At 34.7% G+C, this 13,661-nt stretch overlaps 1 protein-coding gene across 2 annotated transcripts in view; it reads right to left on the bottom strand.

Moving 5' to 3' along the window:
• The window catches only part of TLL1 (tolloid like 1), a 190,223-nt gene that overhangs the window by 83,966 nt on the left and 92,596 nt on the right, over positions 1–13,661 (bottom strand). For both annotated transcript variants that reach the window (XM_066280266.1, XM_066280275.1), the window contains exon 7: positions 3,771–3,876. In XM_066280266.1, the coding sequence (XP_066136363.1) occupies positions 3,771–3,876 (106 nt within the window). The remainder of the gene's footprint in view (positions 1–3,770; positions 3,877–13,661) is intronic.

Below are 13,661 nucleotides of genomic sequence, written 5' to 3'. Positions count from 1 at the left end.
TCAATTTTAAAAGGACATCTAAAATTGCATGTATTCAAACTTAGACAACAGAATGAACTTTGACTCATTCTGTCTACTGAGGTACCCTCCGTTTTATTTGGTGTGTGTAGGAGGTCAGTCACCCATTCTTTTGTTCTTTGTGGTCAGGAAGTTAACTATTCTCTCCTCCGACATCTAGGCCATTAAGCAATGCAGACTCTTCCTGAACACCCTCAGTAAGGCACTATCCATAGGCTAGAGACAGATCATTGAGGGCTTCAATTACCAATCTTCATTTGTGTTACCTACTTTAGAAGAGTAAATGAGCTGTGCTTTTTAAGGAACTTTGTAAAATTTTACAATTCTTGTACTAATGAAAAATGGGCAGTCCTGTTAAGTATTACAAATTATGCATGCTTATAAAGGCCCAGTATATCTAACCCTATTCTTCCCACAAGTACCTAAAATTGCTGATGGACTACATTCATGAAAACAACTAAAACTTTTATAGACTCTGTGGGTCCAGAATAGAAGAAACTATAAAACTTCAACTATATTAATAGAATGAAAGACAAAAACCACATGTTCATCTAATTGATGCAGAAAAAGCATTTGACAAAATTTACCTTTTCATGATAAAAACACTCAACAAACTGGAAACAGAAGGTAACTACCTCAACATATAAAGATCATATAGGAAAGCCTACAGCTACCATCATATTTAATAGAGAACTGAAAGCTTTTCATTTAAAAATCAGGAATAACGCAAGACTGCTCTTATCACTTCTATTCAACATGGTACTGGAAATCTTAGCAATTGGGCAAGAGAAAGAAAAAAAGGGCATCCAAATTGGAAAGAAAAATGTAAAATCATCTCCATTGCTGATCATAGAATTTTATATGTAGAAAACCTTAAAGAGTCCACAAAAAAGCTATCAGACCTAATAAACTAAGCAAAGTTTCAGGATACAAAATCAATGCAAAAATCAGTTGCATTTCTATACAGTAACAATGAGCAATCCAGCAAGGAAATTAAGAAGAACATTACATTTAAAATAGTATCAAAAAGAATAAAATACTTAGAAATAAACATAACTAATGAGAAGAAAGAATTGTACACTAAAAATTACAAAACATTGCTGAAAGAAATTAAAGACACAAATAAATGGAAAGACATTCTATGTTTATGGACTGTACAAATGAATTTGGTAAGATATCCACCCTACTCAAAATGATGTACAGATTCAACACAATCCCAGTCAAAATCCCAATGGCATTTATTGCAGAAATAGAAAAATACTGTCCTAAAATACATATAAAATCTTACAGGACTTCAAATAGCCAAAAAATATTGGAAAAATAACAAAATATTGTATGTACATACAGTGAAATATTATTCAGTCTTAAAAGCCAAAGAAAATCCTGCCCCATGCTACTATGTGGATGAGCCAAGATGGCACTGGGTAAATAAAATAAGCCAGTCACAAAATAAATGTATGATTCTACTTAATGAGGTGTCTAAAGTAGCCAATTCATAGACACAGAAAGTGGAATAATGGTTACCAGGGGTTGTAGGAAAGGGAGAATGAGGAATTGTTATTTAATGGGCCTAAAGTTTCAGTTTTGCATGATGAAAAAGCTCTGGAGATCTATTTCACAACAATGTGAATGTACTGAACTGTACATAACAATGGTTAAGATGGTGCATATATGTTGTGTGTTTTTTATGAGAGAGAGAGAGAGAAAGCAAGAGAAAGAGAAAGCAGCTTTAAATATGGTGGCTGAAAACTTTGCCAAATATTTCATCTCCTGAATTTCAGTGATTTAAACCTATGTGTGAATTAATAAACATCGTCTTTAAAGATCAAAACAATGAAATAATATTAACTAGATCAATTCTTCTAAGGTGTATATATATATATTGATATATGGTTGCTTTTGCAATAGAAATACAAGCTTATTAGGAAAACTGAATAAAATAATTTTAAATCAATTAGACAAAAAAAAAAGAGGTCAAGTCTGGTTGGCAGGCAACAACCAAGATGGCAGTGGGAATATGATGGACTGCAGGCAGCAAGGGCAGAATGGGTTATGAAAAAATAAATTTAAACATGTAAAAGGATTATAGAATAAGGAGAAATATATAGACTTTTAAATTTCATTTAGATTCATCATCTATCAAGGATAAAAATAAATAAAATTTTTCTCTACTTTCTAGTACCTCATGTGTTCCAAAGAATGAAAACTCAGTTTAGTTCTAAATAATATACTTTAGCAGCATATGAAATGTGGTCCTTGCTAAACTGGGACCCAAATCCCCATTTGTTACATGTTTCTATAAAAAATTCAGTTTCAAGCACTGGTCTAGAAATAAAATTCTATAATTCCTTAAGAGTAATTTCAGGCCAAATTTATGGGTGTATTCCTACCAAAACCTAACTTTAATTCCAGAAACAAAAAGTATTTGGATACTTATTACATTTAAACACATATATGCAATTATTTATGTATATATCTATATATACTTTAGAAGAAAATAATTTTTTAAATAATAAAATTTGGTCTTTTCAATAAACCTTAATTTTAATGTATCTAAGCATTAAGTGTTCATTTATATTATCCAACTTTACTTTTTACCAAGAATTTTTTTAACAAAACAAGGGGATTAATCTGAATTATTTTATCTTCTTTCTGACCCTGACTTTAATAACAGATGTTGATAAACTGTGAAGTGGACATGGAGGGCCAAAAGAATGATTTAGAATGGACATATGAGTGTAAAATAGGCATACAATGGGGAAAAGGGTCGATCTCAATGGTTTAACACAGTGGTCCCCAACCTTCTTTGGGCCACGGACCGGTTTAATGTCAGAAAATATTTTCACGGACCGGCCTTTAGGGTGGGACAGATAAATGTATCACATGACCGAGACAAGTGTCAAGAGTGAGTCTTAAACGGATGTAACATTTTTAAAAAATGTTACATCTGGTCATTTTTAAAAAATAAAACATTGTTCAGACTTAAATATAAACAAAATGGAAATAATTTAAGTTATTTATTCTTTCTCTGTGGACCAGTACCAAAAGGCCCATGGACTGGTACTGGTCTGCGACCCGGGGGTTGGGGACCACTGGTTTAACAGTTCTAAATTCCTTACCTGAGAGCTATTTGTTTGATGACATCATCTTTCGAATAAAGTAATCAAAATCCAAATTTATTACATTCTTTAAAATAGCATTCAATAATTAATAAAATAAGTTTAAAGTCGATAAGTGATGAAATTCTAAATTATATAATGCAACAAAATATCTTCCTAACATGTTCTTTAAGAATTAAATCAGTATAGCAGCTTTTGATTATAACCAGTACTTGAGCATAGAAAATACACAGCGGAAAACACAAATCACATAGAGAGTGTAATATTCCCACTCTACAACAAGGACCCTGTTTGTGAATGCCTAATTTTCTTTAAATGACAATTTGCCAACTTAATATGCTGATTGGTTTGCTCATGTTAATTAAATGTTTATGATTTAGCAATATAAAATAGTTTAAATACTTCATATCATTTTAATTTTCACTTTAAATTTATGTATTGGATAGAAAATGTCAAAATGTTTTTAAAATCTCAAATGCTTGGTGTTGGCTATCAGTATCAATCAAGTACTTTTTGTACTTTATGGCAGCAATATTTGAAAATGCTTCTAGCTCTAATGTGAGATATAGCTTTGTGAGAAGCCACACAGTAGAAATAAATTAAAAGTCAAAAGGTATAACCTGAGACTCCAACCTTGAGAAGGTGTTCCTGGCATAGTGCATGATACTGTCAAAATCGTATCTTTCTCCCAGTGAGTTCACTTCTCCAGGCTCCATCTTCAGAAAATTGTATTCTTGACCTAAAAGTCAGGCACAAATAACATTTCAGAAGGCTACTAACAGACAGAGAGGAGAACTATTGCTACTTCTGCACATTTTTTATTGTATTTTTTTTTTTTTTTACTAAATGGCTAAACTTCATGCACACTGTAGTTACATACTAACACCCACATTGTGCAAAAGTATCCATCCAATGCCACTGTGTTACTTAATAGAACTGCTTGGGGCAGGGGGTATACAAGGCATTTTATAAAGCTGTACACTTGAAACTTGCACGGCTTTGTGAACCAATGTCATCCCAATAAATCCAATTAATAAAGTAAAAAATATCACATTGAAAGCGTAATGGTGAATTTTGTTAATAAGTTAATTTTGGCAAAAGAGTAGATTACCAAGAGCATACTTTGGTTCTATTTTCTATTTATACTCTTTTATGTTCTCATATTTGCTTCTTTAAAATCCTACCCTTTTTTTCAGTACTGCAAAAATGATTATAAAAGTTAGATTTTACTTAATGAGTTTCCCACCTTTCTCTTATGACTACATTGGCCAAGACCGACAAAAATTATCTTCCTATTTGCTTTATATTCTTTCTATGAAACACTGAAAAAATATAAACACAATATTTGTAAACACACACAACACAGCAGCTGACCTTTAGCTATGTGATTTTGTCACTAAAGGTAAAACAATAGCAACAAATTTCACTCAAAACTTAAACGAGAATCTCCTTGATGAATCCACTCCAAGCTCTAATTCTGGTTATGAAGAATGTGTTTCAGAAGAATAAGCCTCCTTCTTGAAGTCATATTCTAAAATGTATTAAAGTAATCCAATGCTTATGCCAATTTGGCTCCTATCATAGTGACTAATTTTGCATATAAATGCGAAGCTAAAGTTTTCACTTATTAGACATTGCCCTTGAATAACACTTGATCTTAACTTTCTGAGCCAGAGCAAGTCATAAATTTGTTGCAGATTAATCTCCAACATGAATTCTTAAATACTAGAATTGCACTGCAATAGTAGTTCCGAGTACTCAGGAAGTCTCACCCAATAAATTATTTTTTCTATTGGCCTGAATATAGAGTCAACAAAAGTATCAACAGCTATCATTTGCTGAACACTGTGTTAAGTATTACACATTTATATACTATTTATACATTTCTTGCTTGTTTCAGGTACGTAATTATGTTGAACCAGAGTCTTATTTTAAAAGTAAACATCATTCTTGAAAGTTATTTCCTTTATAAGTTTTTTCTACAGAATAGAGGAAACTTAGTAACTACAGTTAACAGAAATTTTCTTCTCATTTAATTGGTTACTAAAATAATATTCAGAAATATGATTTCCTCTTTAATTCTCTCCTAATGATATAAAGTACAAAATGAACCTTGATGGCTAGCTCAGGCAGTAGTCTTCTATTTTGGGAGTATACATTTTCTTTACTCTCTTTGATATTCAACACTACAAATCATTTCATCATTCTTTTTTTTTTTTTTTAATAAATTTTTATTAATGGTAATGGGATGACATTAATAAATCAGGGTACATATATTCAAAGAAAACATGTCTAGGTTATTTTGTCATCAAATTATGCTGCAAACCCCTCGCCCAAAGTCAGAATGTCCTCCGTCACCCTCCATCCAGTTCTCTGTGCCCCTCCCCCTCCCCTAACTCTCTCCCTCCCTCCCTCCCTCCCTCCCATGTCCTCCCTCCCCCCCCCCACCCTTGGTAACCACCACACTCTTGTCCATGTCTCTTAGTCTCATTTTTATGTTCCACCAATGTATGGAATCATGTAGTTCTTGTTTTTTTCTGATTTACTTATTTCACTCCTTATAATGTTATCAAGATCCCACCATTTTGCTGTAAATGATCTGATGTCATCATTTCTTATGGCTGAGTAGTATTCCATAGTGTATATGTGCCACATCTTCTTTATCCAGTCTTCTATTGAAGGGCTTTTTGGTTGTTTCCATGTCTTGGCCACTGTGAACAGTGCTGCAATGAACATGGGGCTACATGTGTCTTCATGTATCAATGTTTCTGAGGTTTTGGGGTATATACCCAGTAGAGGGATTGCTGGGTCATAAGGTAGTTCTATTTGCAGTTTTTTGAGGAACCACCATACTTTCCTCCATAATGGTTGTACTACTTTACAGTCCCACCAACAGTGAATGAGGGTTCCTTTTTCTCCACAGCCTCTCCAACATTTGCTATTACCCGTCTTGTTGATAATAGCTAATCTAACAGGAGTGAGGTGGTATCTCATTGTAGTTTTGATTTGCATTTCTCTAATAACTAATGAAGCTGAGCATCTTTTCATATATCTGTTGGCCATTTGTATCTCTTCCTGGGAGAAGTGTCTGTTCATGTCCTCTTCCCATTTTTTTATTGGATTGCTTGTTTGTTTGTTGTTGAGTTTTATGAGTTCTTTGTAAATTTTGGATATTAGGCCCTTATCTGAGCTGTCGTTTGAAAATATCAGTTCCCATATAGTTGGCTGTCTGTTTATTTTGATATCAGTTTCTCTTGCTGAGCAAAAACTTTTAATTCTGATGTAGTCCCATTCATTTATCTTTGCCTTCACTTCTCTTGCCATTGGAGTCAAGTTCATAAAATGTTCTTTAAAACCCAGGCCCATGATTTTAGTACCTATGTCTTCTTCTATGTACTTTATTGTTTCAGGTCTTATATTTAGGTCTTTGATCCATTTTGAATTAATTTTAGTACATGGGGACAGGCTGTAGTCGAGTTTCATTCTTTTGCATGTGGCTTTCCAGTTTTCCCAACACCATTTGTTGAAGAGGCTTTCTTTTCTCCATTGTGTGTTGTTGGCCCCTTTATCAAAGATTATTTGACCATATATATGTGGTTTTATTTCTGGGCTTTCTATTCTGTTCCATTGGTCTGAGTGTCTATTTTTTTGCCAATACCATGCTGTTTTGATTATCGTGGCCCTATAATATAGTTTAAAGTCAGGTATTGTAATGCCCCCAGCTTCATTCTTTTTCCTTAGGATTGTTTTGGCTATTCGGGGTTTTTTATAGTTCCATATAAATCTGATGATTTTTTGTTCCATTTCTTTAAGAAATCTCATAGGGATTTTGATGGGAATTGCATTAAATTTGTATATTGCTTTGGGTAATATGGCTATTTGATTATATTTATTCTTCCTATCCAAGAACAAGGAATATTTTTCCATCTCATTGTATCTTTTTCGATTTCCCTTAACAATGCTTTGTAATTTTCATTATATAGGTCCTTTACGTTCTTTGTTATGTTTATTCCTAGGTATTTTATTTTTTTTGTTGCAATCGTGAAGGGGATTATTTTTTTGAGTTCGTTTTCTAATATTTCATTGTTGGCATATAGAAAGGCTATGGACTTTTGTATGTTAATTTTGTATCTTGCGACCTTACTGTATTGGTTTATTGTTTCTAATAATCTTTTTGTGGAGTCCTTCGGGTTTTCGATGTATAGGATCATATCATCAGCAAAAAGTGATACCTTTACTTCTTCTTTTCCGATATGGATGCCTTTTATTTCTTTGTCTTGTCTGATTGCTCTGGCCAGAACTTCTAGCACCACGTTGAATAAGAGTGGAGAGAGTGGACAACCCTGTCTTGTTCCTGATTTAAGGTAGAAAGTCCTCAGTTTTATGCCGTTTAATAGGATGTTGGCTGATGGTTTATCATATATGGCCTTTATCATGTTGAGATATTTTCCTTCTATACCCATTTTGTTGAGAGTCTTAAACATAAAATTGTGTTGTATTTTATCAAAAGCCTTTTCTGCATCTATTGATAAGATCATGTGGTTTTTGTTCTTTGTTTTGTTGATATGGTGTATTACGTTAACCGTTTTGCGTATGTTGAACCATCCTTGAGATTCTGGGATGAATCCCACTTGATCATGATGTATTATTTTTTTAATATGTTGTTGTATTCGGTTTGCCAGTATTTTGTTTAGTATTTTAGCATCTGTATTCATTAGAGATATTGGTCTGTAGTTTTCTTTCTTTGTGCCATCCTTGCCAGGTTTTGGTATGAGGGTTATGTTGGCCTCATAAAATGTGTTTGGAAGTATTGCTTCTTCTTCAATTTTTTGGAAGACTTTGAGTAGAATAGGAACCAAGTCTTCTTTGAATGTTTGATAGAATTCACTAGTATAACTGTCTGGGCCTGGACTTTTATTTTTGGGGAGATTTTTAATAGTTTTTTCTATTTCCTCCCTGCTGATTGGTCTGTTTAGGCTTTCTGCTTCTTCATGACTCAGTCTAGGAAGGTTGTATTGTTCTAGGAATTTATCCATTTCTTCTAGATTGTTGTATTTGGTGGCATATAATTTTTCATAGTATTCTACAATAATTCTTTGTATATCTATGATGTCTGTGGTGATCTCTCCTCTTTCATTTTGGATTTTATTTATTTGAGTCCTGTGTCTTTTTTCCTTGGTGAGTCTTGCCAAGGGTTTGTCAATTTTGTTGATCTTTTCAAAGAACCAGCTCCTTGTTTTATTGATTTTTTCTATAGTTTTTCTGTTCTCTATTTCATTTATTTCTGCTCTGATTTTTATTATCTCCTTTCTTCGGCTGGTTTTGGGTTGTCTTTGTTCTTCTTTTTCTAGTTCCTTGTTTGTTCATATAGGCCTGAAGTGATATGAACTTTCCTCTTATTACTGCTTTTGCTGCATCCCAGAGATTCTGATATGTCGTATTTTCATTTTCATTTGTCTGTATATATCTTTTGATTTCTGCGCTTATTTCTTCTTTGATCCATTCATTTTTTAGAAGTATGTTGTTTAGTTTCCACATTTTTGTGGGTTTTTCCCCCTCTTTTTTGCAGTTGAATTCTAGTTTCAAGGCTTTATGATCAGAAAATATGCTTGGTACAATTTCAATTTTTCTAAATTTGCTGATATTGTCTTTGTGGCCCAACATATGGTCAATTCTTGAGAATGTTCCATGTACACTAGAGAAAAATGTATACTCTGTCGCTTTGGGATGAAGTGTCCTGTAGATGTCTATCATATCCAGGTGTTCTAGTATTTCATTTAAGGCCACTATATCTTTATTGATTCTCTGTTTGGATGACCGATCTAGAGCCGTCAGCGGTGTATTGAGGTCTCCAAGTATGATTGTATTTTTGTTAGTTTTTGTTTTAAGGTCAATAAGTAGCTGTCTTATATATTTTGGTGCTCCTTGGTTTGGTGCATATATATTAAGGATTGTTATGTCTTCTTGATTCAACTTCCCCTTAATCATTATGAAATGACCATTTTTGTCTCTGAGTACTTTTTCTGTCTTGTAGTCAGCATTATTAGATATGAGTATTGCTACGCCTGCTTTTTTTTGGGTGTTGTTTGCTTGGAGTATTGTTTTCCAGCCTTTCACTTTGAATTTGTTTTTATCCTTGTTGCTTAGATGTGTTTCTTGTAGGCAGCATATAGTTGGATTTTCTTTTTTAATCCATTCTGCTACTCTGTGTCTTTTTATTGGTAAGTTTAATCCATTTACATTTAGTGTAATTATTGACACTTGTGGGTTCCCTACTGCCATTTTATAAATTGCTTTCTGTTAGTTTTGTATCTAGTTTGATTCTTCTCTTTTGTTTTTCTATCATTTGTTTTTGTTTGTTTGTGTTCCATACTTCTTTCCTCTGTTGCTACCTTTTTTAAGTCAAGTGTTTTTGTGGTGGTTTTTTTAAGGGTGGTTACCATTAAGTAATGAAAAGGGTACCTACCATATTCATTGTAGTACCCTATCTTATAAGTATTTCTGCACTTCATCATCCTTTGCTACTGTTAATCTCCAACCTCTCCCCCCTTTTTTTCCTTTGTTGTCACAGTTTAAGTTTGGTTTTATTGTGTTCTTGGTGGAGCTGTTACTTGTGGTGTTGTTTTCTTTTGTTCTTTGAATCTGGTTGGAAAACCCCCTTTAGTATTTCCTGGAGTGGGGGCTTTCTGTTGATAAATTCTCTCATCTTTTCTGTATTTGTGAATGTTTTTATATCTCCTTCATACTTGAAGGATAGCTTTGATGGGTATAGTATTCTTGGCTGAAAGTTCCTCTCTTTCAGGGCTTTAAATATTGGGGTCCACTCTCTTCTAGCTTGTAGAGTTTCTGCTGAGAAATCTGATGATAATCTAATAGGCCTTCCTTTATATGTTGTACTCTTTTTTTCCCTGGCTGCCTTGAGAATTTTTTCTTTGTCATTGGTTTGTGTCATCTTTATTATGATGTGCCTTGGAGTGGGTTTGTTGGGGTTAAGAAAACTTGGTGTTCTGTTTGCTTCTTGAATTTGAGGCTTTAGTTCCTTCCACAGGCTTGGGAAGTTCTCGTCTATTATTTGTTTGAGTATATTCTCCATTCCATTTTCTTTCTCTTCTCCCTCTGATATACCTATTATTCTTATGTTATTCTTTCTGATGGAGTCAGACAATTCCTGTAGGGCTTTCTCGTTTTTTATTATTCTTGAGTCTCTTTCTTCTTCTCTCTGTTGTGCCTCAAGTTGTTTGTCTTCTATTTCACTAATCCTATCTTCAATCTGGGCTGTTCTGTTAGCTAAGCTTGTTACCTCGTTTTTCAGCTCGTGAATTGAGTTTTTCATTTCTGTGTGATTTGTTTTTATAGTTTCAATTTCCTTGGTAATATATTCTTTGTGTTCATTGAGTTGTTTTCTGATCTCCCTATATTGCCTTTCTGTGTTTTCTTGTATATCTCTGAGTATTTTTAAGATTTCTATTTTAAATTCTCTGTCATTTAGCTCCAAGGCTTCCAATATGTTAAGTCTTTTCTCCATAGATTTTTCCACATCTATTTGTGTTACCTCTCTTTCTTTTGTATCCATAATATTTGATTTCCTCTTTCTTATCGGCATCTGAGGGTGGTCTTGTTGATAGCACACAGGCGCACTTCCTTGCGGTTTGAAAGAACGTCCCTGTGGTAGATTCCTCCACATCCTCGTCTCTCAGATTCAAGTGATAACAGTCCTTTCGCTATCAGTTTGTGTGGAACTCCGGAATGCTCCGAGGATAAAATTTTCTGTTTCTAGTTGATAAATTTGTTGTGATTTGGGGGAGAGGTGTCGGACGCGCTGCTCACGGCACCATTTCCGTGACGTCACTTCATTTCATCATTCTTGAAATGATCTCTATCTGTGGTATCCTATTCATGAATTTTCTGCCTCTTAGACCAAACCTTCCTTAGCCTTGTGGGGGGGGCTTTTCTAAAAAATGTTGCTATAAATCAGGGGTCCCCAAACTACGGCCCACGGGCCACATGGGGCCCCCTGAGGCCATTTATCCAGCCCCCGCTGCACTTCTGGAAGGGGCACCTCTTTCATTGGTGGTCAGTGAGAGAAGCATAGTTCCCATTGAAATATTGGTCAGTTTGTTGATTTAAATTTACTTGTTCTTTATTTTAAATGTTGTATTTGTTCCCGTTTTGTTTTTTTACTTTAAAATAAGATATGTGCAGTGTGCATAGGAATTTGTTCATAGTTTTTTTTATAGTCCGGCCCTCCAACGGTCTGAGGGACAGTGAACTGGCCCCCTGTGTAAAAAGTTTGGGGACCCCTGCTATAAATGTTGGTATTCCCTATTTTCTATCTTCACTCATTTTCTGCTCCTTCCCAAGTTTCCCCACACAGTCAAATTCACTATAAATTTTTTACCCTAGACAGATCCTAAAGTTTGGACTCACCTTTCCTCTGTCTATCTACTAACTATCTCTATTTGGATCATCCAAAGTCTTCTCAAATTCAAGGATAGGCTAAATGAAATCATTGTCTTTCTTTCTCTAAAAAAAAAAAAAAAAAAAAAAAATGTAGCCTTATCCATACTTCTTACTTCACCATTCACCCTGTTGCCTAAAAATAAAACTTTGAAATGACCCCTCACATGATGATGTTCCTCTTAAAATATTTTTGGAAGATTATGCCCTCTTACTTCTCTTGACCTCTGCTACCTTAATGGAGGACTTAGTCATCTCATTAAACTACTTATTTAAGTTTTTAATGAGTTTCCCTGACTTCAGGTTCATCTTTCCACCCCCATTTCCCCATTCTCAGTTAATGATCCCCAAAATAAAAGGATTATATTTTCATTTTAAATCTGAACTCAATCTACTTTCAATCTTTTAATTATTTTCCAAGAGCTAAAGTATAAAATCTGCCTTCATGTACAGGGTGCAGCAAAAACAGGTTCACATATATTCATATGGGAAATAATACAATAATTAATAAATAATAATATGTGAATAAACTTTGTATTTTGCGTACTCACCACTTCACCTACTTTTGCCATACCTGTAGAAGATTCCCTATGATCTAGCCTCTCTAGGTAATTACCAACTAATCTCCCACTGATAACTTACCATGCAGCCACAGCGGGCAAAAAAAAAAAAAAAAAAGATTACATGCCCTGGCTGGTTGGCCAGCAGTAGAGCATCAACTTGGCATGTGGAAGTCCTGGGTTCAATTCCAGTCAAGGCATACAGGAGACGTGACAATCTGCTTCTCCCCTGCTCCCCCCTCTACTTCCTTCTCTTCCTCTTCTCCTCTTGTAGCCATGGCTCGACTGGTTTGAGGTCATCAGCCCCAGTGCTGAGAGGATGGCTCCATGAAGCCTTACCTCAGGTATTAAAGATAGCTCAGTTGCGAGCATAGCCTTAGATGGGCAGAGCATAGCTGCAGATGTTGGTTGTCAGGTGGATCTTGGTTGGGTTACATGCAGGTGTCTGTCTATCTCCCCTCCCCTCTCTTAAAAAAAAAAAAGATTCCATTTCCTGTGTTTGTATCTCTGATAATGATGTTTTTTCAGCTGAGAAATTCCATCATTCTTCCATTCACTTAGAACACTTCTACTGTACTTCTAAATGTCAGTTCCTTTATGACATCTTCCTTGATTCTCCAAGGTACATTTTGTCACACCATGCTTAGATGCTATGGTAATCTCAACATATGCTATTGTTACTTTTCCTACTCATTTGCAATCATTTGTATGTATGTGCATAACCCACACTAAGCTATGTATTTTTCATTACAGCATTTCCAACATCTAATAGTGCCTTAAGAAATAATTGTCACCAACATGTAATGAGTACACAAACAGATCAATGCCATTAATGACAGAAATTCTAAGAAATCCAGTGGTTGTAACATGAAACTGGCAATAAATAAGTAAATAAAGACACATTTTTACTTTGCTTATACTTAAATACTTACTACCTTATAAGACAATTCCATCCAATTAGATTTTTCTTTTGGCAATTGAAATGTACTAATGTTTATAAATTTATGAAAGTTAAAACAAATAAAAAGCTTAGCCCTGGCTGGTTGGCTCAGTGGTAGAGTGTTAATTAGACATGTGGAAGTGCCAGGTTTGATTCTCAGCCAGGGCACGCAGGAGAAGCACCCATCTGATTCTCCACCTTTCCCCCTTCTCTTTTCTATCTCTCTCTTCCCCTCCCATAGCCAAGGTTCCATTGGAGCAAAGTTGGTCTGGCCACTGAGGATGAAACCATGGCCTCCACCTCAGGCACTAGTATGGCTCCGGTTACAACAGAGCAACACCCCTGATGGACAGAGCATCGCCCCCTAGTGGGCTCGCCAGGTGGATCCCAGTTGGGTGCATGCAGAAGTCTGTCTCTCTGCCTCCTCCGCTTCTCACTTCAGAAAAATAAAATAAAATAAAATAAAATAAAATAAAATAAAATAAAATAAAATAATTAAGCACTTTAAAATGAGACTATTATAGCATATCAAATGTCAGAGAAAATTGAATTTTAATTATACATTAT

The sequence above is a fragment of the Saccopteryx bilineata genome, chromosome 1, assembly GCF_036850765.1.
Source record: "Saccopteryx bilineata isolate mSacBil1 chromosome 1, mSacBil1_pri_phased_curated, whole genome shotgun sequence".
In the NCBI taxonomy this organism is placed as follows: domain Eukaryota; kingdom Metazoa; phylum Chordata; class Mammalia; order Chiroptera; family Emballonuridae; genus Saccopteryx; species Saccopteryx bilineata.
Note: the sequence above shows the minus strand (reverse complement) of the source record. Positions and strands in the feature narration are given on the sequence as shown.